Source organism: Cyanistes caeruleus, chromosome 1 (genome assembly GCF_971803275.1).
Source record: "Cyanistes caeruleus chromosome 1, bCyaCae1.hap1.1, whole genome shotgun sequence".
NCBI classification, from domain to species: domain Eukaryota; kingdom Metazoa; phylum Chordata; class Aves; order Passeriformes; family Paridae; genus Cyanistes; species Cyanistes caeruleus.
Genome location: NC_141701.1, coordinates 209,916 through 235,169, shown reverse-complemented (window position 1 = coordinate 235,169; position 25,254 = coordinate 209,916). Strand labels below are relative to the sequence as shown.

General features: G+C 55.2%; 3 protein-coding genes across 52 annotated transcripts in view; 1 reads left to right on the top strand and 2 right to left on the bottom strand.

Annotated features, from left to right (window-relative positions):
* CCDC166 (coiled-coil domain containing 166) lies at positions 1-1,863 on the bottom strand. The gene is made up of 2 exons (XM_023919986.2): positions 1,793-1,863; positions 1-1,013 (listed from the first exon to the last, which is right to left on the bottom strand). Exon 2 carries the CDS (start codon positions 989-991, stop codon positions 128-130), a length of 864 nt encoding a protein of 287 aa, XP_023775754.1. The 5' UTR covers positions 992-1,013; positions 1,793-1,863; the 3' UTR covers positions 1-127.
* A 1,030-nt stretch (positions 1,864-2,893) lies between these two features.
* LOC111924044 (NAD(P)(+)--arginine ADP-ribosyltransferase 2-like) lies at positions 2,894-8,080 on the bottom strand. The gene is made up of 2 exons (XM_023919987.2): positions 3,523-8,080; positions 2,894-3,249 (listed from the first exon to the last, which is right to left on the bottom strand). The coding sequence occupies exons 1-2, from the start codon at positions 4,304-4,306 to the stop codon at positions 3,170-3,172; spliced, it is 864 nt and encodes a 287-aa protein (XP_023775755.2). The 5' UTR covers positions 4,307-8,080; the 3' UTR covers positions 2,894-3,169.
* Positions 8,081-8,250: 170 nt separating this feature from the next.
* Positions 8,251-25,254, top strand: part of SCRIB (scribble planar cell polarity protein) — a 98,118-nt gene continuing 81,114 nt past the window's right edge. For 47 of the 50 annotated variants that reach the window (XR_015282212.1, XM_086875025.1, XM_086874980.1 and 44 more), the window contains exon 1: positions 8,312-8,582. Coding sequence is in view for 49 of the 50 variants with exons in the window: in XM_086875025.1 (XP_086731151.1) it covers positions 8,421-8,582 (162 nt within the window). In the remaining variant the exon portion in view is untranslated. Of the gene's footprint in view, positions 8,583-25,254 lie in introns of all 50 variants that reach the window. The other 3 variants (XM_086873091.1, XM_086872588.1, XM_086873376.1) reach the window with 2 other exon arrangements.

Here is a 25,254-nt window from a genome sequence, read left to right as displayed (position 1 = left end):
TCTAGTCCATAAATACATTTTATGCATCCTTGTGAGCAGAGCTCAAAGGCCTGTGTGCTTGCACTGCCAAAAGGATTTGTTTGTTTCCACGTTTAGCTCCTGCAGGTGCCGGAGCGGTGCTGTGAGCTCAGTGGCCCATCCTGACGGGTGGGCACGGCAGGTTGTCCCCGCGGCACCGTGGGGCCGGTGCTGGTGTGAGCAGTGCTGCCCGCTGGGCGCACTGGTTCTCCCGGAGCAGCTGCTCCTGCTGATCCTGCAGCTGGATTTTGGCGTCTCGGAGGAGCTGGCAGTGCTGGAGGAGGCCGAGCAGCTCCTGGCGCAGGAGCCTGTTCTCTGCTTTCACCTGTTCCACGTGCTGGATCAGAGCCTTGAACGCCACCTCCTGCGCTCCCCAGGTGAGCTCCTGCATCCTCTGCTGGAATTGCTGCTCACAGTCAGCCTTTTCCTGCAGGAACTTGCTCCTGACGGCGTGGGTTTCCTCGGCACAGCGTATCCTGGTGACCCGCAGTTCCTTCTCCAGCGCCTTCACCTTCTGCTCCGCCTGGACCTTCTGCTCCTTGTACGGCTCCAGCTCCTCCAGCTCCGTGTCCAGGAGCGAGGCCTCGGCCTCCGTGTCCTTCAGGGCACTCCTCACCTCCTGCTCCTTGCCAGCATACCGTGGGATCAGCTCCTCCTTCTGCTCCTGGATTCGGGCCAGATCCTGGCAGTTCTGGTCGTTGAGGGTGATGACCATACCCGGGGGGTCCTGGCTGAGCTTTGCTCCGCAGGACAGGTAGGACTGGCTCTGCTCCTGAGTGCCCTGGGCTTCCTTTTCCAGGTGTTTGCTTCCCTGCAGGAGCTGCTCCGCTCTCCCCAGGTACGTGTCCAGGTGTAGTGCGAGGATCCTGCACTCCTCCTGCAGGTACAGCTGCCTCTCCCGCACAGGGTCCCCCGTGTCACTCGTTTCTTCCGGTGCCTCTCCATCCTTGCTTTTCTTTGTTTTGGATGCCATATCCCAGTCACGATGTGAAAAACTGAAAGAGAAGGAAAAACCAGCTCAGAGTGAACATTTTTGCCCCAGTCCTGCCCTTGTGTTTCCAGCTGGTTCTTTCAGCTGCTCAAATGTTTGACCCAAAACTGTTTGGGGTGGAAGCGCAGTTGCTGTACCTGGATTTGCATTTCCCATCCTGAATTGCCTCAGGAGAAAACCAAAAATTCACATTTTTAAAGATTTCTCTTTTCTGTCATGGAATGTTGGGATATTCCTGTGGTTTGGAGGAAGACGTGCAAGTCTGCCCCTTTCCTCCCTCGCTGATTCCAGTGTTTGAAGAGGCAGCTGCATCCCAAACCAGTATCTCCTGTCTAAAACCAGTATCTCACATCCCAATTTCAGGACATTCTCTTTAAAAAAAAAATAATTATCAGCATTAATTTAATGAGGTTCAGGTTTTAAAACAATTTTTAAGCATTAATTTCAGGATTGGCTGAATTTCTGAACTATTTATTCCAGTGTAGAATGCTGAAATTCAGGATTTAGAGCTGACAGGTCTGATAGTTTTGGTGAATATTTGTAATTAAAAATTCCCATTTCCTAATACAAGTCATGTCAATTCTTAAGGAAAAAAAAATTGTAAAATTCCTGGAGATGGATGACAACCAGAATAAATCCATGAAATCCCAGCACAGGCTGCACTGATGCTGGAATTTTGGGAGGTTGGTGTGGGGAATGTGTGAGGGTCAGAATATTCCCGTATCCCCATGGGAAAAGGACAAAGCTGGGATTGTACAAAATTTGTTATTTTGAGGCACTGACCTTGGCTGCTCTCGGGTTTTCCCTGGTCCCACCGCTCCCGGTTTGCTGCTCCTGGAGCCCGTGTGTTTGGAGCTGTGTCCATGGAGATGAGGAGCTGAGGTCACAGGGCTGCAGTCGCAGGCTGCAGTGCGATCCCAGCCCCGCTCAGCTTCCACAGTGGGATCTGCAGGAGGATCCCATCCCCAGGGAAACTGTCACCAGCACCCCCAGATCCTTTCCCAGCTTTCCTGACTCTGTCCCAAGCCCGGAGCCATGCTTGGGGTTGTTGTGTCCCCAGGGCAGGACGCAGCACTCGGTCACACTGACCCTCACACCACTGACCCCTGCCCGTGGATCCCATCCCACCAACCCAGCCTGGCCAGATCCCTCTGTGGGGGATCCAGGCTCAGATCCAGGCTCTGCAGCTCCTGAAGCTGGCTCTGCTTCCCAAACCTTCAGCTTCTCCTGGCTGCTCCCAGGGCAGCATGCTGCATTGAATTTAGCAGACTTTATGGAATTTCTGTATCTGGAACAGTTCATGATTATTTTAGTTTCTTGAAAACCTTGGGAACTGTGTGGAAAGATGGATGTTGACATAAAAAGAAGCTGTTTCTACTTTCATAAAGATGGTGGCAAAAATCAAGAAATGAGAGGATTTTGTTGTAACATGAGGTGGAAAACTGGGAAACAAAGCTAAGAACAGTAGAGAAAAAAAAAAGGATGGAAGAAGCAGACTAAATATGGCAAAAAAAGCTGAAATGGATTTTTTATTCTCATTCCATATTATCATGGGGTTCTGGAATGGTGGTGGGTTGGAGGATTTTTAAAGCTCATCTCATTTTACTCTGTGCCATGGGCAAGGACACCTTCCACAATCCCAGGCTGCTCCAAACCCTGTCCAATCTGGCCCTGAACACATCCAGGGATGGGGCAGCCACAGCTTCTCTGGACAACCCATGCCAGGTCTCCCCACCCTCACAGGGAAGGATTCCTTCCCAGTACCCCATCTAACCCTGCCCTGTGGCAGTGGGAAGCCATTCCCCTCGTCCTGTCACTCCAGGCCCGTGTCCAAAGTTACCAGAGCAGGATCAGGTGGAGAAAAATGAAAAGGAAATTCATGAATTAAGTAACAAACAGTTTAATAATTCAAAAGAATGGTATGGGAAGGGAGAAAAGAAACCAAAATGAGAAGAAAATCCCCACTGTGCTTCTCCCCCTCCACCCCATGAAGCTGTACCCTGACACTCCAGCCATGGCTCAGGGAGGGTGGCCACAGGGCTTGTCCTGTGTCCAGCCTGCGGGGGCCTCTCTGCGTTCCCAGCCAGTTCTGCCATCCTGGTGACACCAGTGGTTCCATCCCTGACGCCTTGTCTTCACCAGGCACGGTGGTCTTGTGGCTCAGGGGGTGCCAGTGACAGCTGCCAGTGCTGCCAGGAGGAGCCCAGTGAGGCCTGGGGGGTCTCTGGGGACGCTTCTGCCTGCAGAAGCCAAAGAAGGGGGTCAGGGGGAGCTCCCTACTTGGTGCAAAGTAGAATGAACAATAGAAATCCCTCCCTTTGGGGTGTGAAATAGTGCTGCCTCCAGAAAACAAGCCCAGCATCAGGACAGCACCGTCCCACCCCTTGCCATGATGTGCCAAACCAGGACAGCAGCCGGAGCTGTGCCGTGCCCTGCCACCCCCACCACCTGCCCCACCACCAACCCTCCTGTCCCCCGGCCCAGCTGCAGGCGTCCCCAGCCCAGGACGTCACCTTGGAACAAGGCACAGTTGTATTTGCTGTGCACGCCGTGGGAGTGGAGGTGGATGTAAATGTCGTCCCCTTGGTGGGTGATATTGGTGACCTTGAAGGTCTCAAAGGGTGGGATGAGGACCTCCTGCTCCTCGGGGTAGCTGGAGAAGTTGCGGATGTCAGCACCGTGGCAGGTGTCCACCTCGAAGGTGGTTGTGATGCCGTAGGACTCGCTGACGTTCTGCAGCAGGGAGGTGGAGGCGAACTGGCCGAAGCGGACGATCTGGCCGAGCCCGGTGGTGAAGCGGATGCCGTCGACGCCCCGGTACACGTGCAGGCAGCGGGGGTGGCTCTGGGCACCCCGCAGGTCGCTCAGGGCCTCGGTCAGCAGATAATGCAGCACCTTGAAGTGGAAGGTGTCCAGGTACTCCCGTCGGGAGCGCCCGGCCGTGCGCACGGCCTTGTTGAACTCCAGGTACAGGCCCTCCTCCATGGTGTAGGCCAGGAGGGCGATGGCCTGCTCCGGCCGCAGCGGGGACTCCGTGTGGGGCCGGCTGGCCCATGTGGCCACGGCCCTGTTCCAGGCCTCAGCGTAGTCGCCGTAGGGAACGAACTCGGTGCGGTTGAGTGCCGGCAGCGCCCTCATCATTTTGAAGTGGCAGCGCAGGTACTGGTCATCGAAGGAGTTGGGGGCCATGTTCAGTGCAATCTCCTTGGTGGTACCGCCACGCTCCCACCAGTGCAGGTGGATGCTGGTGGCCAGGCTCCCAGCCAGCAGCACCAGCAGCGGTGACAGGAGCTCCATGGTGGCCAGACTCCCCAGGGACCCCCTGGGCACCGCAGGGACTCTGGGGGGATGTGGCCTGTTCCTCTGTCAGGGGCTGAGGAGGTGGGAATGGGGAGAGGGGACGGCCTGCGGAGAGGGGCCATCTCCAGCCAGGAGCCCCCGGCCGTGTCCCAGCACTGCCCTGACCCTGGCCTGGTCCCAGGGGCCGCTGTCCCCCCACGTGGAGCACCCTGTCCCTGTCCCCGCAGCTCTGCGGTGTCACTCCCGGCACCCTGACCCAAAGCGTTGCCTGTGCCCTGCCATGGGTGTGGGCTCTGGGTGCTGCCCTCAGTCCCTCCCTGTGCTCCTGGACAGGAGACAGGGGGTTCCTCCAGCTTTTTATAGCTGGGATGGCTGGGCTTTAATCCAGACACTCTCCCTGCTCCCGGGCAATTTCACTGTCCCCCCAGAGGAGCTGAAGAAGACACCATCCTCTCCAACCCCAGGGACAGGCAGGAACCCCCTGAAAAATCCTCTCAGCCCCCACCCAGGTGTGGAGGGTTGAAATAATTCAACAAAAACACAAGGAAAAAGAAAAGGTTCCGTAAGCAAAGGGAAAAAGATGAGATTTTATTCTCTACTTCCCATGAGCAGGTGAAGTCCGGGCACTTCCCAGAAAGCAGGACTCCAGCACTTGGAGACATTTCTTCAGAAGGCAAACATTGTAAATAACAAATTTCCCCCCTTCCTCCTCCTTTTCTGAACTTTTATATCTGAGCCAAGGTGATGTGGCTTGGGATATCCCTGGGGTCAGCTGTCCTGGCTGTGTCCCCTCCCGAGGCCCCACAGACGGAGGGTGCTGGGGAGCCAGGGCTGGTGTGGTGCCAGCCCTGCTGGGCAGCACCAGAGCTCAGGGGTGTCACTGGCACCTGCCCAGGTCCTGCTGTGACCCTGGCACTGGGAGGGCTGCCGGGGAACAGGAGATCCAGCTCAGTCACACCCAACACAGCACGGCGAGCGAACGTCCCACTGCAGGGCCCAGGAGGGAGAGACAGAGGGGACAGAGCCCAGGAGGGGCTGGGGCAGGACCTGAGGCTCCCCGGGAGCTCCTGGTGTCCCCAGGCTCAGCTCAGCAGCAGAATCCCTTGAAGCTCTCCACAGTTATTGATTAACTGTGGTTTACACTCTGCAGAGTCTAAACAGGACCAGGCCAGATTGATGGGCCGAGGCCTACGGTTTGAGGTTCAGTGAGGCCGGGTTCTGGGTTCTGCCCAAGTGTCACCACAGTCCCCTGCAGTGACCTGGGCTTAGGGCAGAGCAGCTGGAAAGCTGGAAGAGGAGCTGGGGGTGCTGGTGACACTGGCTGAAGAGGAGCCCCGGTGGGCAAGAGGCCAATGGCTGCTATCAGCCAGAGTGTGGCCACAGGCCCTGGCCAGGCCTGTGCTGGGCACTGTTTAGTCAAACCCTGAGTCAGTTCTGCGGCCATCATAACTAAGAAGGACATTGAGGGGCTGGAATGTGTGCTGGGGAAGGGTCATCCAGCCTTTCCAGAGCCTTCTGCAGAGGTTCCTGCCCTCCAGAAGATCCATATTCCCACCCAGCCTGGTGTCCCCTGAGAACTGGCTGAGGTGCTCTCACTCCCCTTGTCCAGAGCGTGGATATAGACATGAAACAGGACTGGCCCCAGTACTGAGCCCAGGGAATCCCAGTGGTGCCCAGCCCCAGCTGGACGTGGCCCATTCCCCACCACTCCCTGGGCCCAGCCGTGAGCCAGTGAGCAGTGCCCTTGTCCAGGCCAGGAGCAGCCAGGTTCTCCAGGAGAATGTTGTGGGAAACAGTGTCAAAGCTTCACTTGAGTCCAGGCAGACACATCACAGCCTTTCCCTCAGCCACTGAGGAGGTGACACTGTCACAGGGGGAGATCAGGTCGGTCAGGCAGGACCTGTCTGTCACAACCCCAGCCTGGCTGGGCCTGATGCTCCGGTTGTTCTGCACGTGCTGTGCAGTGACACTGAGCACGATCTGTTCCGTGGCCTTCCCACTCAGCAAGGTCAGGCTGGCAGGCCCCGAGTTCCCTGGATCCTCCTTCTGCCCGTGCTTGTGGATGGGCATCGCATTGGCACCTCCAGTCATCTGGGAGCTCTCTGGGCAGCCAGGCCAGATGATGGACAATGGAGAGCGGCTGGGCCTGGTCCCCCTCGAGACACATTTTGTGTCAAACCCCTGAGCCTTTTGCAGAACTGTAATTCTTGTCTTTGTCCCTGCTGTGATCTTGCACTTCTGCTGAGGCTTAGGTAGATCAGTGAACCATCCTCAAAGCATCACAGGTTTGCTCCATTGTACTGCCTCTGCATTTATAGGAAACAGAGCTGGGACCATCCTACCCTTGCAAGTCCTACACTTGTACAAATGCTTAGAGCGGGCTTGAAAATTTAAATTTCACCTTTCTAATTCCCAATGTCCAATTCATTGTCTCTCTCACACCACCTGCCACCACACCTGTATTTCCTGACTCCCTAGATGATTTCTGACAGGGCACAACACCAGGTGGTGCATCCCCCCAGGTACTGCCCCAGAAATAATAATTAGTATGAAATCACAAGTCCATGTTCCATGTGGCAGGATTGCTTTATTACAGGATTGCTGTGACAGACACAGCAGGATATCTCTGTTACAGACACTTGCAACTGAGGCAAATGAAAGCTCAATAAACCCAAATATTTAAAAATGAAGTGCCAGGACAAGGGGGAATGGCTTCCCACTGCCAGAGGACAGGGATGGGATATTGGGAAGAAATCCTTCCCTGTGAGGGTGGGGAGGTCCTGGCACAGGTTGCCCCGAGCAGCCGTGGCTGCTCCATCCCTGGAAGGGTCCAAGGCCAGGTTGGATGGGGCTTGGAGCAACCTGGGCTGGTGCAAGGTGTCCCTGCCCATGACAAGGGCATGGAATTGTATGGGCTTTAAGGTCTCGTCCCACCCAAACCCTTCTGTGATTCAATGACTTCATAAATCCCTTCTTTCCTTCCTTCCCAGTTTCCCAGCCTCTGCCTGTTGTGAATGCTGAAGCTGAAAGGAGAATGTTCACCTCCTCCTGCCCTCCTGCCTGCACTCGGACCTGTCCCTCGCCAGTGTCTCAGCAGGGCCACAAGATCTGGTGTCACTCCCTTGTTGGTCACTTTCTGTTCATTGCAGGATTATTTCTGACTCTGCAGACTGAGGAATGCAGTCTCAGGAATCTTTCCTGGCCTGGGCTGGTGTCCCAGGTGTCCCAGTGCCCTATTCCTGGGGCACTGGGCTCTGCTCAGTGTCACACAGGTATGGGTGTGAAGAGTTGTCACAGTCAGACTGTGAGGAAGGAGGATCTGATCTCTGAAAGATAAATGAGAAATGAGGTAAACAACCACAACAGGAGCTGGTGGAGAGCTGTGTGCAAGGCAAAAGGAGCTGGAACAGAGAATTGCATCTGGAGAGGAGATAGGTCTAAGGGCCATGTGACAGTGCTGGGATAAGAGAGGAGGGAGAAAGTTCAACGAGGAGAAACTGGACAGGAAATATAAAGAGTGACAAAGCAACCAGGCAACTGTGAAAGCAGGAGGGGATAGAACAGGGAGGACTGCGGTGTCCTGGGACAGCTCAAAGGCAACGATTCCCTTCGCATTTTGGCTTTTGTCACTAAGTAGCTGTGTCCCAGAACGGACACACGTGAGCTGTAATGCACCCGTTGTTCCCCGTGCCCATGGTTTGTCCTGCGGCAGAGCTCATTTCCCCGCTCCGCCGCTCCCCTGCGGGCGCTGCCGGGGCCGGCCCGGGGCGGTGCCGGGCGGGGCGGAGCGGACTCCATTTCCCAGGAGCTCCATTTCCCAGGAACTCCGTTTGTTTCCCAGGAACTCCATTTCCCAGGAACTCCGTTTGTTTCCCAGGAACTCCGTTTCCCAGGCACACCCGCGGAGGGCGGCGCGGCCCCGGGCGCAGGCCGGGAGCGGCCCCGGGAGCGGCTCCAGGCCAGGGCGGAGGGAGCGGGGCGGGGGCGCTGCCGCAGCGGGAGCCGCTCGGCGCAGCCCGGCCCGGCCCCCGCACATCCGGGCGCTCCCGCAGGCCCGGCCCGTCCTGCCCCGTCCCGGCCCGGCCGATCCCGGCCGGCGCGGCCCGGCGCGATGCTGCGCTGCATGCCGCCGCTCTGGCGCTGCAACCGGCACGTGGAGGCGCTGGACCGGCGGCACTGCTCGCTGCAGGCCGTGCCCGAGGAGATCTACCGCTACAGCCGCTCGCTCGAAGAGCTGCTGCTGGACGCCAACCAGCTCCGCGAGCTGCCCAAGGTGAGCCCCGCACCGGCGCCGCCGCCCCGCGGCTCCCGGAGCGCGGCTGGGCCCGGCCGGGGCCGCTCCGGTCCGCGGGGGCCGCCCGAGCCGTGCCCCCGGCCCGAGCTCTGCCCCGGCCCGAGCGCTGCCCCGGGCCCGAGCGCTGCCCCGGCCCGAGCGCTACCCCGGCCCGAGCCGTGCCCCCGGCCCGAGCGCTGCCCCCGGCCCGAGCCGTGCCCCGGGCCGAGCTCTGCCCCGGCCCGAGCGCTGCCCCGGCCCGAGCTGTGCCCCCGGCCCGAGCCGTGCCCCGGCCCGAGCGCTGCCCCGGCCCGAGCTCTGCCCCCGGCCCGAGCTATGCCCCCGGCCCGAGCTCTGCCCCCGGCCCGAGCTATGCCCCCGGCCCGAGCGCTGCCCCCGGCCCGAGCTCTGCCCCCGGCCCGAGCTCTGCCCCCGGCCCGAGCTCTGCCCCCGGCCCGAGCGCTGCCCCCGGCCCGAGCGCTGCCCCGGCCCGAGCCGTGCCCCGGCCCGAGCTCTGCCCCCGGCCCGAGCGCTGCCCCGGCCCGAGCCCGGCGCCCTCGCCCCGCTCCGACACCGCGGGCCGAGACCGCGGCGGGTGCGGCAGCCCCGGCCGAGGAGGAGCCCCTCGGCTGTGAGCGGCTTCTCGGCCGGGATAAAGGGGTGCCCTGCCCGCGGGGGAGATCGCTTTACCCGAGTCATCAGTCCTGTCACAGTCACTGCTGAGCGAAGTGCAGCATGAACTGAAAAACTCTGGTTTAATCAGTAAACTGCATTAAGTGTGGAGTAAGTTAATTAAAAGCGATAGAGCTGCTTTATAGTTAGGATCGTAGGGCTACAGAGATGCTCAAAGAGCGGGAGCATCTCTGCCATGAAGACAGGCTGGGACAGCTGGGGGTGCTTGGCCTCAAGAAGAGCTCTGGGAACACCTGAGAGCCCCTTCCAGTGCCTAAAGGGGCTCCAGGAGAGATGGAGAAGGACTTGGGATAAGGACCTGGAGGGAATGTCCTGAATGGGACAAGGGGGAATGGTTTCCTACTGCCAAAGAGCAGGGTTAAACAGGTTATTGGGAAAAAATTATTTCCTGAAGGCTGGTGAGGCCATGGCACAGGCTGCCCAGAGAAGCTGTGGCTGCCCCATTCCTGGAAGTGTCCATGGCCGGGTTGGACAGGGGTTGGACAGGGCTTGGAGCAGCTTGAGATAGTGGAAGGTGTCCCTGCTATGGTGGATGGTGTTTAAGATCCCTCCCATCCCAAATCATTCCGTGGTCTGGGGCTCCAGCCTGCATGTGCAGCTTTTGTTGCCATTCCGTTCACCTGCAGGGCTCTGCACATAGGGAACACCAGGATAAGCCTCCGTGTGCTGTTCCATGCCACTGTGGTCTCTGCAGAAGCAAAGGACTGGAGATGTGCTCCACTGCCAGCTTGGCCAGCAACTCACGGCTCCCAGGGGTTTGCTTTTGCAGGGCAGAGCGTTGGGATGGGGTGAGCTCTCACGTTGGGTCCTGAAGCACCATCCAGCAGGAACCCAAGCCCTGGTGTTTGCATTCTGCCTGGCAGTCTGGTACACTGCATGCTGCAGATGGGAATTTGAACCTGCCTCTTGGGAAGGAAAAGGCCTTAGGACAGTCCTGGGCTGTGGGATACTCCCAGGGAAGTTTCATTGTGTCTCCCCTTTGGAAACAGTATGATTTTTTAAAAATTATTTAAGTTCTGCCTGTGCCAGGGAGGAAAGGCGTTTGACTGCCATGTGCTTGGAGAGATTGTCTTTAGGGAATATAGAATGAGTTGCGTGTTTATTAAAAAAGTTCAGAAGTAGGTCGTTAGCTTTCAAGGTTTTTATTGAATAGTGGCATGTTGTGGAATTTGTCATCAAATCTAGATTAAAAAAAGCCTTACAAACCAGAAACTCGGTTTTGATCCAGGCCAAAGTAGTTTGGTTCAGTTTGGTTAAAACACACAGTTGTTGCATCCACACCTGAACAGATTCTCTTGCCTGGAAGCAGCAGTTCTTGCTCTGGTATTTTTGGGTTCTGTTTGTCTTTCCTGCTGGTCTCTTGCTGAGCTCCGGTGAGCTGGGCTGCCTGTGGGACTCAGCTGTGAGGTTGTTCGGGTATGGAGACACTGGTGTGATACTCTCAGCTTTTCTCTCAGGTAGCTCAGCATCCTGCCGTACTTTAGGCGAGGAGATTTCCCAAACTGCTGGAGAATGTATGTTATGGGCAGGCTGGGACGTGGGAATGGGTGCCAGTCCCGTCTGCAGAGGAGGGTGATTGCGACACTCCTGCGGAGAACCTGCTGGTCCCTGCGCTCTCAGCTCCGAGTGTCCTGCTGAACACTCCCAGCCCGGCCTCGTGCTGCACCGAGCCCCTTGGAACTGCAACAGACTGGGCTTTGTGAGCTCAGAAGAACATCTTTTGGATTATAAATACAAATTTTATACCAACTTTTTGCTTAGCCTGTGGCTGTGGATACAATCCTACTGGTGATCACAGGGGCTGTGTGCGTGCCCTTAGTGCCTTCCTGAGTCACCCCAGGAGCTGCTGTTTCACGGGGCTGTGGCATCTCTTGGAGCATCAGTTCTTGCCGTGACCTGTCCTGGCCTCACAGCCTCTTCTCTGACATCTGAGTGCCCCTTCTGGAGTCTTCTGGCAAAGGATTATTAGAAGAACAAATTGAACAGAGCAGTGAGATCCTGGTGCCCTGCTCTCTGGAGATGGAGTAAATCTGGAGAGGGACAGAGAATGGGGAGCAGCAAAGGGTGTGACCAGAGCCAGGATGTAACAGCTTTTGTGCAAAGGGAGGTGAACACTTTCAGGATGTCTCCATCTGTCTGGGAAAGGCAGTGAAATGCAGAGCCACTCCCCATCCGATGGCAGAGGAGTGTAAATGATGGCCCAGAGGAGTGGACTGGGAGCAACTGATCACTGCTGCTGCTTTCAGGACAGCGTTGAGTGAAACCAAAAAGGGCTCAGTTCAGAGCAAATTAAATATTTTTTTCATGCAAAATGTAGTTTAACTGGGCTGTGGAACCAGTCAGCACAGGACATAACAGTGCTGTGAGTTAACATGAGCTCAGGAGATGAGTGGAGCAGTTCACCAAGGAGAAAACAACCAAAAATGAGGATGTGCAGGGACACCACTGTGTGTTTGCACTGCATGTCCTGGGAGGGAGTTGGCTTTGGGCTTGCTGTACTCACACTCTTCCTTCTCAGCTCCTGTCTGGAGCTGCTGAGGGCTTTCTCTGGCCATGCCAGTGTCAGCCCATCCCCAGACAAACCTAAAACCCCTCACAAGGCAGGTGAACATCAGGTGCCTGCAGCTGTGGAGGAGAAGGGAGACAAGCAGAGCAGTCCTGAGTGCTGCTGTTGGGAGTTTGGGAGTGCCAGAGGTGCTGAGCCTTGGAGACACGTTGGGTGCAGAAAGCAGAATCGCAGCCACTGTCTCTCCCCTTCCAGCCCCTGCAGGTTCCCTGTGGCTGGTGCCATGGTTAGTCCAGAGGCACACGAGGAGCAGCAGGAGATCTGCAGTTGGTGGAACAAGGAAGCAGGTTTGATCTGTCTTAGCTTTGACCCAATGTGTGTCTTGAAGGTTTGTGCTCCAGTGCTTCCCTGAGCTGTGCCAAGGTGTGTTTGGCCCCAGGCACACAGGTCACTGCAGGAAGGGCATTTTTTGAGGATATTCCTGTTGGTAGGGACAGATACCTAAGGCAGGAATAGAAATCTCTGTAATATGAGGTGAATATGGTGATGAAAACTGAAAATAAACTGCCCTTCCACCAGGAAGAGGGAAGGTGGGAGCACTGGGTGTAGGCACACACTGTCCCTAAAGGCTGGTGTTGGGAAACATCTTTGGTTGGGTCAGGGGGATGTTTTCCGTGTGAGGAGTCCTTCATGGAAACAAGGCTTTTTTGGGAACTGGGAGCAGGGTTTGTGCTTACCACGAGGGAAGGTGGAGGAAGGGCAGCGTGCTTGTTTCACACAATGGGGCTGCCCGTGCCCGTTCCATGGGAGAAGGTCTGAAGGACAGAGTTTTGCCTGTGAAGATCTGTCAGCAAAGTGGGAATGAGAGAGCGTGCACAGCCTTGGGCAGCAAGCTTGTGTTTGAGGGCTCAAGCAGGGTTTTTAGGGAAGAATTCCCTGTGGAGGTGATTTTTGAGGTGAAGGGATTGGAGGGGTGGCTTTTGGAAAGGTCAGACAACTCTCTTGAAAATATGTGAGTTTATATGGTCCTTCTTCCAAGGGGTTTCTTACCCAGCAGCTGCTGGGTGTTTCAAACAGGCTTTTCTGTGTCCTTATTTCACCTGTTCCAGAAACATGGCATCTCTTGCTCTTTCTGTGGCACCATTTTCCTCTGCAGAATTTCCAGTGCCATTTGTGCTGCTGCTCTGCTCCAGATCTGATGGGATGCTCTGCCTGTCTCCTGGGATTGCTGAGCGACGCTGCTGTGCTCTCCTCGCTTTCCCCTTCCCAGCTGCAGAAGTCAGCCTGGGTTTCTCTCCATCCTGCAGTGCCAGCTCTTCTGTCTGATCTTGCTTTTTTGTCACCTGTCCCTTGCAGAAACTTGCCTGTTTTGAGCCTAAATTTGCCCATAGGGTGGCTCTGCTTGGGCAGTTTGAAGGGATAGATGAAATCCGTGTGGGAACATCGTCTGCCCCACTGCAGGGATTTGCTGCCCTGGGTGATACCTCGTGATTTAATGGAAAATGATAAATTCCCTTTGATAAGTTGCCTGTGCTTTCCCACGAGGGTGTCTGAATTCCAGAGGTGGAAATTACTTGCTCCGTGCTGACTTGTGCCATGCCTATCTTGCAGGGAATGGTATCTGCAGGATATCTGCAGGAGCAGGGCGGGGAGCAGGTCCTGCATTGGTGGTGTGGGTTTTGGAAGTACAGCTGGCTAAATCACTGTGTTGGAGCTGCATAACATCTAAGTCATCCAGGCCACTCCGTGAGCACTGGAGAAGCGCAGGTCTCAGCAGGAAGGAATGAAGAGAGTTTGGAATTTGGAGCACGGGGAGGTGGCAGACGGAGCCGGTCACAGCCCAGAAGGATCCAGAGACTCTTGATGTGCTTTTGGAGGAGCGCTCCAGTTTGGAGTGTGGGGAGGCTAAAGGGAGCTTGGAGGAAAGCTGGGTGGAGCAGAGCTGGTAGGACCTGGTGTAGGAGGACAAGAGGGTGGAGCTGAGTAGGAACTGACTCCTGAACAAGTCTGTGCAGAGGGAGGAGACCTCAGAGCTCTGGTGTGTCAGCTGCTGGACACCCAGCGCAACAGAGCTGGCTGGAGGTGTCTGAGGCTGTGCAGAGAGGAAACCCAAGGGTTGCCTGTGGTCCCAAGGGTTTTAGCAGTGGTGGTGCTGAAGAGGGAAGCCCTGGGCACTTCTAGTGTAGGGGCTGCAGTTCCTCTGCTTTGCTTTGTCCTCACTACAGCTCCCATGATAAACTGAGCCCAGTGCACAAAGCACCCTCCCCACTGCCCAGTGAGCTGATACCCACTGGCACTGGGAGCTGTGGGAGACGGCACTGCGCAGAGAAGCCCATTTCTGTCCAGGGCAGGTCCTTCCCTGTTTGGGCTTGTTGCTGTTTGCATCATGGCGAGGCCCTTTGAAACTGGCTGGCTTTCAGCAGCTGCTCCTGCGTGGCTGCCGTGGCCTGGGGTGAGAGCATCCCTGTCCCGTGTCCGGAGCCAGGATCCCACTGCAGCCAGGTGAAGCTCCAGACCCCGATTGTCACTTTCCCAAAGCAAAATGGGGCCTCACAAAGCTAATTAAGAACAGCTTTTAATTTCCTGGCATCTGAGGGCTGTGAGGAGGATCTTGGGGTTTATGGGAGAGTAAAGCTTCTCCTTCTGATCTCTCTGTACTAATACAGAGACCTGACTGAGAAAGTCAGGGAGCCGGGAATCCTCCGTGGAATCCTCCGTGGAATCCTCCGTGGAATCCTCCGTGGCTCACTGCATGGAGCCTGCCAAGGCTTGGTGTGCCCTGGGCACCTCCTCTTGCTCTGGATGTGCTTCCTTCCATCCCAGGCTGGGTCAAAGCTGCAGCTGCATTTGTTTAACAAAACCAGCCAACAAACTGGTTTCACTTGCTGGTTGTGAGACTTGTGTGCAGAGCTGGCATGACTCTCTGTGCTTTGCAGGATTAGTGGGTTTGTGGGACAGCTGGACGTGTGTTTGTCTCTCCAAAAGCCTTGTATTCTGGACTGCTGCTGCCCAGAAGTCAGAATAAGTGCAGGCTGTCTCCCCTGCACCCTCCCCTGGTGACAGCAGAGGTGTAGATCTGTGCTGGGGTGGCAGCAGCCAAGTACAAGCTCAGTCATGGAGAAAAGAGCTGATAAAACTCTTGGACGTACAGTTCTTGGATATACAAACAGGGAACAGGAAAGAGGCACACAGGTGGATTTTACGCTTGAGGTCTATGAAAGGGAAGTGACTGTAAATATTCCGTTCCCTGAGCTCTCAGGTGTGTTCAGTTCTGTGTGGGACAGCTGTGGGCGTGCTGCCCAGCCTGTCTCCCCACCAGCTCGGGTCGTGGAGGAGGTTCAGGTGTGGAATAGGAGGTGCAGAGGCAGCTGGGCAGTAGAGATGTTTAGTGGAGTAGAAAGTTCAGGAAAATTCAAGTGGCCATGGTTGGAATGGCTCTGCCTCTCACCAGACCTGCTTTGGCACTGGTTTGGTACCTGCAGGGAGGTCACTGGTGGAAGCAGCTGCTCAGTGTTTCCTGGGTTGTTATAAAGCTCTCTGTACGTCTGTGTTGGGTGATTTAACACCTGCCCTGTCTGTGGGTGCCTCGCTGCCAGTTTGGTTCAGGCTTGCCCTTTGGAGTTCTCCTGTTGCTTGCTGCTGGCTGCCTGTGTCAGCTCCCCAGCCCCTGCTGGTGCTCCCGCTGCTGTCTCTGAACCCAGCATTGCACAGACCCTGCCTGCTCCTCTCAGGTGTCCCTGCTTCCCTTTGGCTGCTGCTGAGTATCTGCCAGGAAGGATTACTTCACTGGTGGCTGGAGGTAGAGGCAGGGCTGGGTTAACCTCTTGAGGTCTCCTCTGACCTGTTCTGTGTGTTTCCTGCATTTTGGAGTCCTGTTTTGCCATGTCCCTGGCAGGAGCTTGGCTGAGGCAGCGGTGGGAGTGTGGTGGATGGAAGGGATGCTGTGTGCCGAGCAGGGGCACGTGGCATTGCAGCCTCTCTGTGGGCACTGACTCCTTGTTCCAGTCCTGGTTCAGGGCATTTACTGGTCTGTGTCTGAGCTGTTGCCCTGGGAGCTGCTCAGAGGAGGTGTTTGGGTCAGTGTCCTTCTGCACAGGGACACTTAACTCTTCTTCAAGACTTCTCCAGTCCCCCAGATGTGCTTTCCTGCATCCCAAGGGTACAGGCTGCCATTGAGTGCCCCACTTGGCATCAGTTATTTGGCTTGGTCTCATTTCCTTGTCTTGGATTCCTAGTTTCAGGGTTCTACCTGGTTTGTTGGGTTTTTTTGGTTGTTTTATAGTACCTCACTGTGCTGGAGATCTGTCTGTCGGATAAACCTACTTATGATTTCTGCCTCAACAAAATCTGATTTGAAACAATTGCAACAGGTTATTGTCTAATACAACTTTTGGCATTTTTCCCTTTGTTAATAGCTGTGGCATTACAGATCAGTCAATTACTTTTTGTAATTGCAGGTTGACCCTTCTTTGCTGAGAGGATGGTTTAGAAGGAGATGGTGTCCCTTGGCTGAGTGGGAGGAGGTGATTCCTGAGGTGCTGGGATGACCTGAATACTAGGGCAAATCAGAAAGGGGCAGAGGTCCCTGGGTAGGACCTGCAGGGTGCTGGCTTTGGCTGCTTCACCCGTGCCCAGGGTGCTCTCCCTTGAAATGATCTCCACAGCTCTCTCCAGATGAAAGCTTTTGCAGTGGAGTCACAGAATCATTGAGGCTGGAAAAGACCTTCAACATTGAGTCCTACCTTTGGCTAAACACCATTTTGTCAGCTAAAAACACAGCACTAAGTGCTGTGATTGTTTCATATATTCAAGTATTTCAATGGAAAATGTCCCTGGATGCCCTGTGCCTGCCTCCAGGAGTTCTGGTCCTTCTGACTTGCCCCATCCCACTGCACAGACCAAGGTGGAGGCTGTGAGTGCTGGCACTGGGGCCCCTCTCTTCACACAGCCAGTCTGCCTGATGTCCAGGATCAGTGTGAGAACATCCATCACTTTCCAGGCCTTTGCAGCAGTGGGATGCTAATTGTGGTGTCTCCATTTAATTCTGGCTTGGGGTTGCCTTTCTGGGGGTGGTTTGTTGTTTCACCTGGGCCAGAGATTGCTGCCTGCTCCTGGCTGTGTGCCGGGGGGCAGTTGCTGCCCTGGCCCCTCTGAAGGGGACAGCATTCCTCAGTCCTGCTTCAGTGCCTGAGAAGCAGCAGCTGCTGAGCCTTTGGCTCGGAGACAGCTCGCTTTGTCTTTGCTGGAATGTATTCCCAACACTCAAGTACTTTTATATATTTGCAGCGCATTCCTCAGGGCCCGCTCGGGGTTAAATAGTCGGAAATCCGCGGGTGTGTGTGGGGAGGGCTTGGGGAGGGCAGTGTCCGGCTGGCAGGCTGCTGGGGAGCTCTGCTCCTGGCTCTGGAGTGTGCTGGAGCTTGTGGGGCTGCTCCGTGCCCTGTTCCCGTGCCTCTGCTGCTGTGGGCAGGCGAGGAGTGTCCTCTCCTCCCGTGCCCTCTGCCGGGGTCTGCTGCACACCTGGGTGTGCTCGGCACGGCGCTGTCCCTCTGGGACTCGTCTGAATTGCCACCTTGCAGCTGTTGCTGGCCGTGTGGCTGTGGCCAGAGAAGTTCACTAGCCTGGAGCCAGGTCAGGATCTGGCAAATGCTGAGGAGTGGAGAAGGGAACACTTGCGGGGTGGGAGACAGCTGAGAAGATCTGGAGTTGGGGTGGCACGTGGTCACTGCCTGAGGTTGTCCCACACCTGCTGAGGTGGTTCAGACCCCCGGGAGCTGGGTTTGGGTGGTGGCCGTGGTGCCCTCCCTGTGGCACCAGGGTTGCCCCTGGGGCTGGGTAGTGGCCGCTCTGCTGGAGCTCCAGACTGATGTTCCCACCTCTCAGCAGTGTGATCCCTTCTTTGACCTCTGCTGTTAACTCAGTTCTCCTCATCAGATGTCGGTGATTCTTCTCGAATGAAGCTATTTTGGGGATAACCATTGCCTTCCTGGTTTCTCTCTGCAGGAAGAGCTGTCTCTGGGGTTTGCTGCAGCGGTGCTGCCGAGAGGCGCTGGGCTCTGCTGGCAGTGAGTCCTGCTCTGCTGAGGAAGCTGTGCAGCTCTGGCATCCTGCCTGTGCTGCCCAGCCATGGCATACAGGTCTTTCTGGTTCTGTGGCCTCGCCTGTGCCATGCTGGCTTTGAGCACAGTGACTTGCAGGTGCTGGGTTTAACCTCAGAGCTCATCAGCTCCTGGGTGTTTTGCTTTGCAGTGGCTGCTTCCAGCTTCTCCTGGCTATCCCAGGCTGGATTTTCCCAAAGACACTGCCACAGGTGTTGCAGATCTCTCGGCACACCTGTGAAAGGAGGGGCTCCAGGTCTCTTCACACTCCAGCTGCCTGTAGGTGAGACAGGCGAGGCAGACAGGTGTCTGTCCCCGTGCCTGGCCGTGGAGTGTGCAGCAGTCTCTGCTTCCTCCAGGGACAGCTCTTAAGATGGCAATCCCATGTGTAACCAGGAAAATGGGAATGAGGCACAAGACTCAAATACATGAGCTGGTTTTGCTGCCAGCACTTGAGGAGCTGCTGGGTTGCACTGCTGGTGGATGGATGGATGGACAGATGCCTCCTGCCTGCAGTGCATTCACCTGGCCTGGAGACAAGCACAAATCTCATCTAGGAGCCCAGCCCATGGTGGCATGGGAAGCAGGCCCTCTTGCTCATGAATCACAAGGAGAATTGTAATTATTTTCCTGCTGCACAGTCTGATCCTGCCTTTAATTAAATATGTGCTGTCCTGCTGGAGGCAGGGACTGTTCTAGCAGGGCCGGACAGGTGGACTTGAAATTCTGTGAAGAGAAATGAGAGGTGAGGAGACTGAGGAGGACCTTAGCATGGGCACTTCCAGGGTTGGAAGGGTTGGCAGAACCTCTGCCATGGAGCCCCTCAGCTTGTGTTAGAGTCATCATCACTCAACAGGCACTGCTGGTCCCTGAAGAAGATCAACCGCTACCAGCACTCCTAGCTCAGGGCAGCCCGGGCTGTCACAGGTTGTTTTTGAGGAAGAGGAGCTGTCTGAGCCCTGCAGAGCTGGGAACACTGTGGTGGTTTTGGCTGCAGAAGCAGAGTCTCTGTCCCACTCCAGAGCCAAGATCGTGTTGTGTCCTGTTCCTGACCTCCAGCTGTATCAATTGTCACCGCCTGGTTTCAGAGGCACTGGCCTGAGTGTGACATTGTTGTGGTTAAGCTGCTGCCTGACTCCTCTTCCCCTGGCACGTGTCCTGCTCCCCTCCAGTAGTGCTGCTGTTTGTCACCTGGAGAGATCCTCAGGTGTTGCACTGAAACCTGCCTGCAGCCTGCTTGGCTGAGGGGAAGAATGTCCCCACAGCCTGTGGTGGCACTGGGCAGCCACCCCCTTCCTTTCTGCTGTTGGCAGGAGGGGTCCTGGGGCCAAGGCAGCTCCATGAGCTGCCCATGCTGAGGACAGCGTAGCCCCTTCTCCATGGAAACTGGTAGAGGAGCCCAGATGTCTGTCTCTCCTCCTCTCGGGCTTGGCACATGGAGATGGCTCTCCTCCAGGTACAGGTGGGAATTTGGGGGCTGGCCCTGCAAGGAGAGCACGAGGTGATGCTGGAGAGCAAACCCCCCCATGTCCCAGTTCCCGTGGCATTACGAGATTAGGCACCAGGTGAAGGGGAGAGCTGGAGCTTAGCCTTGGGTAGGCCAGAAACCCTTTGTTATAGCCTCAGGAAAACAAAGGTTTGGAAAGAGCCGTGATGCTGACCTGGGAGAGGGGATCAGTCCGCATGCAGACTCAGTTGGTGTTCCCAGGCTCAGCACCCAAGCACCTTCTGTCTTCCCTTGGCAGTGAGGATGCATCTCCTGCAGGTGTGACGGGGGCTGGGGCAGCCAGGGCTGGGCACACAATGGTTGTGTTGCCACTGTGTGCACCAGGGACGGGCTCTGGGCTCTGTGGTCACTGCAGCTCGTGGACACCAGCACTGTGCCAGGGGACCTCGGTGGCTCCGGTGGATCTGTCCCTGACCCTGCCGTGTTGTTCCAGGGCTGCAGCCCGTTTCCCCTCCTGCCTGAGCAGCAGGACCAGCTCCAGCAGCCCACTGCACCAGCGTGGGGGTGGCTGTGGTGACCCAGCACCGTCACCTCTGAGCCAGGCTGCCTCTCTGTCCCTAATCCTGGCTTTCCAGGCCTGCCCTTGGGATTTTGCCATTTCTGGGAAATGGCATAGCTGAGTGGTGGCTCAGAGGGTTTGTCCTGAGCCTTTTATCCATTGTCCTTTCTCCTTTTTTTCATTTTCCACCTCTTGGTCTGACTGAATAAGAGAGCGGGGGGCGCACCAAGGCTCTGCCAAGCACCACGCTGCAGCAGGAGGGGGACGTGGGGTGGTGTCTGAATTCCTAGGATCTCTGGACACTGTGGTTCTCTTAGATCATCTAACAGCTCCAGCAGCCCTTTGTTCATGTCCTGGGGCTCTGCTGCAGCCTCAGCACTATTGCTGGGAGCTCCTTGGACAGGAACACAGACACGTCATATCAGCTGGAGAAACACAACTTGAAGGCTTGATCATGGCAGAGGGGGGATGGAACCTGCTCCAGATGGTTCCTTAAAGACAAAGAATGGGCTTAGAAGGCCCTTTGAGATTCTGTTGTATGTGTAGATGTCACATGTGACTCTGCTGTGTGCACACATGTGTGTGACTGCTGCGTATGTATGTCACAAGACATTGCTGTGTGTGCACGTGCTGCCCTGGGTGCTGTGGCTGACCTTTCTCCGAGCAGAGGTTGGACTACCTGGTCTTAACAGGTCCCTGCCAACCTCAACCCCTCCCTGGTTCTGCTGGACCCGCCTCTGTGTCCCTTCCAAGCTCAGCCCTTCCATGGATCCGCGTGGATCTCTGTGATGCAGATCACCTTTTGGAGCGAGCTGCTGTACCTGTCAGTCTGTCCCTCATCCTCCTGCACCGCTGCACTTTTGAGGCTGTCGGCTCTCCAGGACATCCTCTGCTCTCTGGACACGCCTGGCAGCTCTGTGCTGCTGCCTGCAGGGCCCAGGATGCCTGTGTGGTGCTGATTCTTGGGTCAGGTGGGCATCTCCTTCCTTCTGAGAGCACTCTGCATTCCTGGGGGCCTGGAGCTGTGCCCTGACCTGGCTGAGGTACACCTCGTCATTCCTGAGCTCCCCACGGTCAGGGACTTTGGTGCTTGTGCCTCTGGCTGGCTGGAAAGCTCTGCCAGTGGGTGTTGGGCATCCTTGTGTTGTCAGGGAGAATCACATCAGTGCCGGGGGCTCTGGGCTGCCCCCCTGCCCAGGTGTCCACTCCTCAGGGGTGAATCTGCCAGGGGAGCCTGTGTTTGCTGCCAGCAGTGTGTCCTGCTCACAAGCCTGCTCAGCCTGTTCTGCTGCTCTGGGTGGCCTCCAGTCCAAGCACAGTGAGCAGTGTGGGAATGTTCCTGGGGCAGCACTCACCTCACCTCTGAGGGACAGCAGGTGTGGCCAGGCTGCTTCTGCTTGGCCCCTGCGGGTCTCAGTTGGAGGGGTCATTTTGGGGACGGTTTTGGTTGTCACAGTGTGATCCTGCTGTGACCACTGGGTATTTTTCTTTCATAAACTGGTGTCAAATGCAGTGCTCTGAATCAAGAGGCTCACTAATAATTGCATGGGGCTTCCATCCTTTCCCACTGCTGCATAGATCAGCCAGTTGGAACGAGTCCAGAGGAGGCCACAGAGATGATCAGAGGGCTGGTGCACCTCTCCAGTGATGAAAGGCTGACAGACTTGGGAGTGTTCAGCTAGAGAAGAGAAGGCTCTGGGCAGACCTTAGTGCAGGTCTTGCTTTCAGTCCGTACAGGAGCCCCAGGAAAGCTGGAGAGGGACTTGGCACAAGGCTTGGGGTGACAGCACAGGGGGAGTGGCTCCCCACTGCCACAGGGCAGGGTTAGATGGGGTATTGGGAAGGAATCCTTCCCTGTCAGGGTGGGGAGACCCTGGCACAACCCTGGCACGTTGCCCAGAGCAGCTGTGGCTGCCTCATCCCCAGAAGTGTTCAAGGCCAGGTTGGATGGGGCTTGGAGCAGCCTGGGCTAGAGGAAGGAGTGGGACTGGGTGGTCTTGAAGCTCCCTTTCTACCCAAAGCTTTCTGTGCTTTGGCATCCCAAAACTGCCACCATATAACTTTCAGTTAAAACAGAGCTCAGCACTGGAAACCCAGGACCAGATGTCTCCATTCTCCAGTTAAACAGGGAAAAAGCCACTCAGTGACAAGGACAGAGTGCAAAAAGGAAGAGACAGGTTTGTAGAGGGGAGCTGTGTGACTCGTGGGTGATTAGTGATGGTGGGGTGTCACTGGGCAGAGTTGGGCTCATGAGGGGCTCCCCACATTCTGCTGGTTCCATCTCCTGGCTGATCTTGGCCACGCTCAGTATTTGGCCAGCAGCAACGACGAGGGATCTTTGAGAGGTTTTATTGGTTTCTGCAGAGGCCTGTGAACCACTGGAGCCAAGTGGTTCTCCTGTGAGGATAATTATTTGGTGGACCCAAGGGCCCAGAGAAGTTTTGGGCCATCCCCCTTGGCTGAAGGTTTGACCAGACAAAAGCCTGAGCAAGCTGCTCTGATCCTCATCCTGATCCTGTCTGGAGCAGGAGGATGGACTGGAGATCTGTCTCCTAGGTACCTTCCAATATCAGTTATTTCATGGGTCTGTGATGAAGGTCTGTGATATATAAAGCATTGGAAGGATATTGTATCAGATTATATTTCAGTTTCTTTTGATGAAAAAATCCATGGGTCTAGGCTGCTTTTTTTGGTCTTTTTTAAAGATTGAAGTGACTGAATTTTGTTTCAGAACTTAGCAAAAACCCTTGAGTGTGTTTGCCTGCATTTGTGTCTCAAGGGGCTGCTGAGGGAGGATGTTACATCTGAAAACCTGCTGCAGAGCCTGGTTTTCACCGTTTCCCACCTTTTTTTGCAATGTTGTCATTTTGTGGAGCATTTCTTATCTTTTGGCATATGGTTCTTTACCAGCTCTTCATACCTGTCTGTAGTTAATGATTGTTTAATACATTTAATACATTTCCAGTTGTTTGCAGTGTGGCTACTCTGCTCTGAGCATTGTAAGAATTTATGTCCCTGAATTTTAATTGTAGGCAGCTTTCTAGCTGTTTTCTGCCTCACCTGCCCCATGAATACTCCCATGCTTCAACAGAGAATATCTTTATAATGCACTGGCTTTGCAGAGGCTTTGACCCCCAACAGAACTGCTATTATGTGGGTACCCCCTAACCTTTAGCTTCTTTTTCAATAGTGATAACTTCCATCACGCTGTGACCTGCTGGATTCCCATCTGCTGGAATCCTCCTGTGCTGATTCTGGGTTTCTGTGTGCTGGAACATTCCTGTGCTGGTCCTTGTGGGCTTTGGGCTTCTGGGCTGCCAGGAAACAGGGGGAGATTTGGCTTACCTTTCTTTCTTCTTCAAACTTCTGTTTTTAATCTGCTCTGAGTCCAGTTTGGACACTGAGGGATCTGGGTCAGGCACATTTGGTGTTGTTTTATTTTATGAATCAGAAAATGTTGAAGTTGGGGAAGTTTCTCTTTATTGGAGATGTTCAATGTGGTGCCAAATCCAGGGGTTTGCTTGGTCAGCTCTGGGAATTAGGGTAAACTTTAATTAGCAGAAAGGATAATTGCCAGTCTCCAGAGACATGTAATCTAGGTTTCACTCTTAGTTCTAGTAACAATTTTTAAATCAATTTGTTCTCATTTTCAAGTGTCACAAGTGAATCTCCTGTGCAGCCTTTGCTTTGGGTTGTTGGGCTGAGCTGAAGTCCTCAGCTGACAGAACACTGAGCTGGATGTGAGATGGAAATCTGTGTCAGGGACAGCGTTTGCAGCTCTTGGTCACATCCTCTTGCCATCCTTTTTTTGGCAAATATAAAACCTGAATTCAGGCATGAAAACACTGTAATTCTCACATTTGTTTTTTCTGGCTACCACTGCTGGCTGTTGGTTGGTTTTACCTTTTGTCACATCTAAATGCTTTATTCAGGTCCAGGATAACTGATTCAAGTTATGGCACTCGTGCAGTTCTGCGTGGGCTGTGCCCAGCCCTGGCAGTGCCAGGGGCTTTAGAAACCTCTTCATTTTCTTCTTAAGAAAAAGGAACAATCTGGGAGCTGCTGCACCACACACAGCCTGGGTTTATTCCTCTTTGCTCTAAATGTCGTTTGAAAGTGTGGAGATGTATTCTGGGGCTACCTGTACCCGTAGGCAGAAGTGCCTGGGCTGTGGGTGTTCGGTCCCTGTGGTTATTTTCCAGTGTGCAGACTCTGGCAGGTCAGCACGATGTCTTGCCTGGAATTTCCTTGCATTCTAAAATTAGGAGAAGGCTCTAGGAAACAATAGCAAATCAAGTCTCCAAACTCCTTCTCCCCTGGACCTTTTTGTCATTTAGACTTTCACCCACTTCCTTTCCACTGAGCTGGTCTGTGTTAGATAATCAGGGTTAACAGAGCTGGTGATGGCCAGCGCTGAGAGGGGTTATTTTTGAAATGTATTTATTCCCTACACAGTTATTATGGTCCTGTAGGACATGACAAGTGTGAATTTCCTGTCAGTGCTGTTGATCCCTGATCACTTTGCTGTGCAGAGTGCTGTGGGAGCTGGACAGCCCCAGGGCAGCAGGGGCTGTGGTTTGGTACCCCTCACACACACACACCTGTGCCTGGCAGTGTGTCCTGACTGGGACTGGGGAGCTGCAGAGGCCTGGATCTGTGCAGAACCTCCCCCAGGTACACCACCAGACTTCGTGGCTGTCACTGCAGGGGAGTTGAGCAGCTCACCTGTGCTCTGTGCATCTTCTCAGGGTTGTGTTTGCTCCATCTTTTCATCCACTCCCTTCCCTTGTCTGCCCTGTGCTCTCGTTTCTGGCAGTGTTGTGGGGGTCCTGAAGGTGCCCCCCACCTGGGGGTACCCTGCAGGTGTTCCTGGGGGGGTCTGTCCCAGCAGCTCTCGTGGATACCTGGAAAGGCACCTGTGGAGGGAGGTTCAGAGCTCCCGGTGTTTGATCCCTCCCGGTGTGTGCTGCAGGAGCAGCCCCCACTCTGGCCGTGTTTTGTGAGCTGCGGATGATCCCAGGGCTGCCTCTCCTGTGCTGCTGTCACCCCTTCCTGCCTCTGCCCAGGGCAAACGCACGGTGTTGTAATTTACAAGTGCCCTGTGCGTGTCACTGCACAGACCTGAGTCTGTTCTCGGTCACTTCTTAATGTTTTCTGCAGTGGCCCCACTCTGTTGTTTGTTATTCCCAGTACTCCGAAACAATCCAGGAAATGCAGCAAACACCCCAGCCCTGGTTCCCATCCTGTCCAGGATCTGACCTCTGGCAGTGGTTGGAATCAGCTGCAGTATGTGGTCAGTTGATAATTACAGTACATTGTGTTTAGGAAACTGCTGGGGCTGCTGGTGTCTTGGAGGAGTGGTTGGTAGA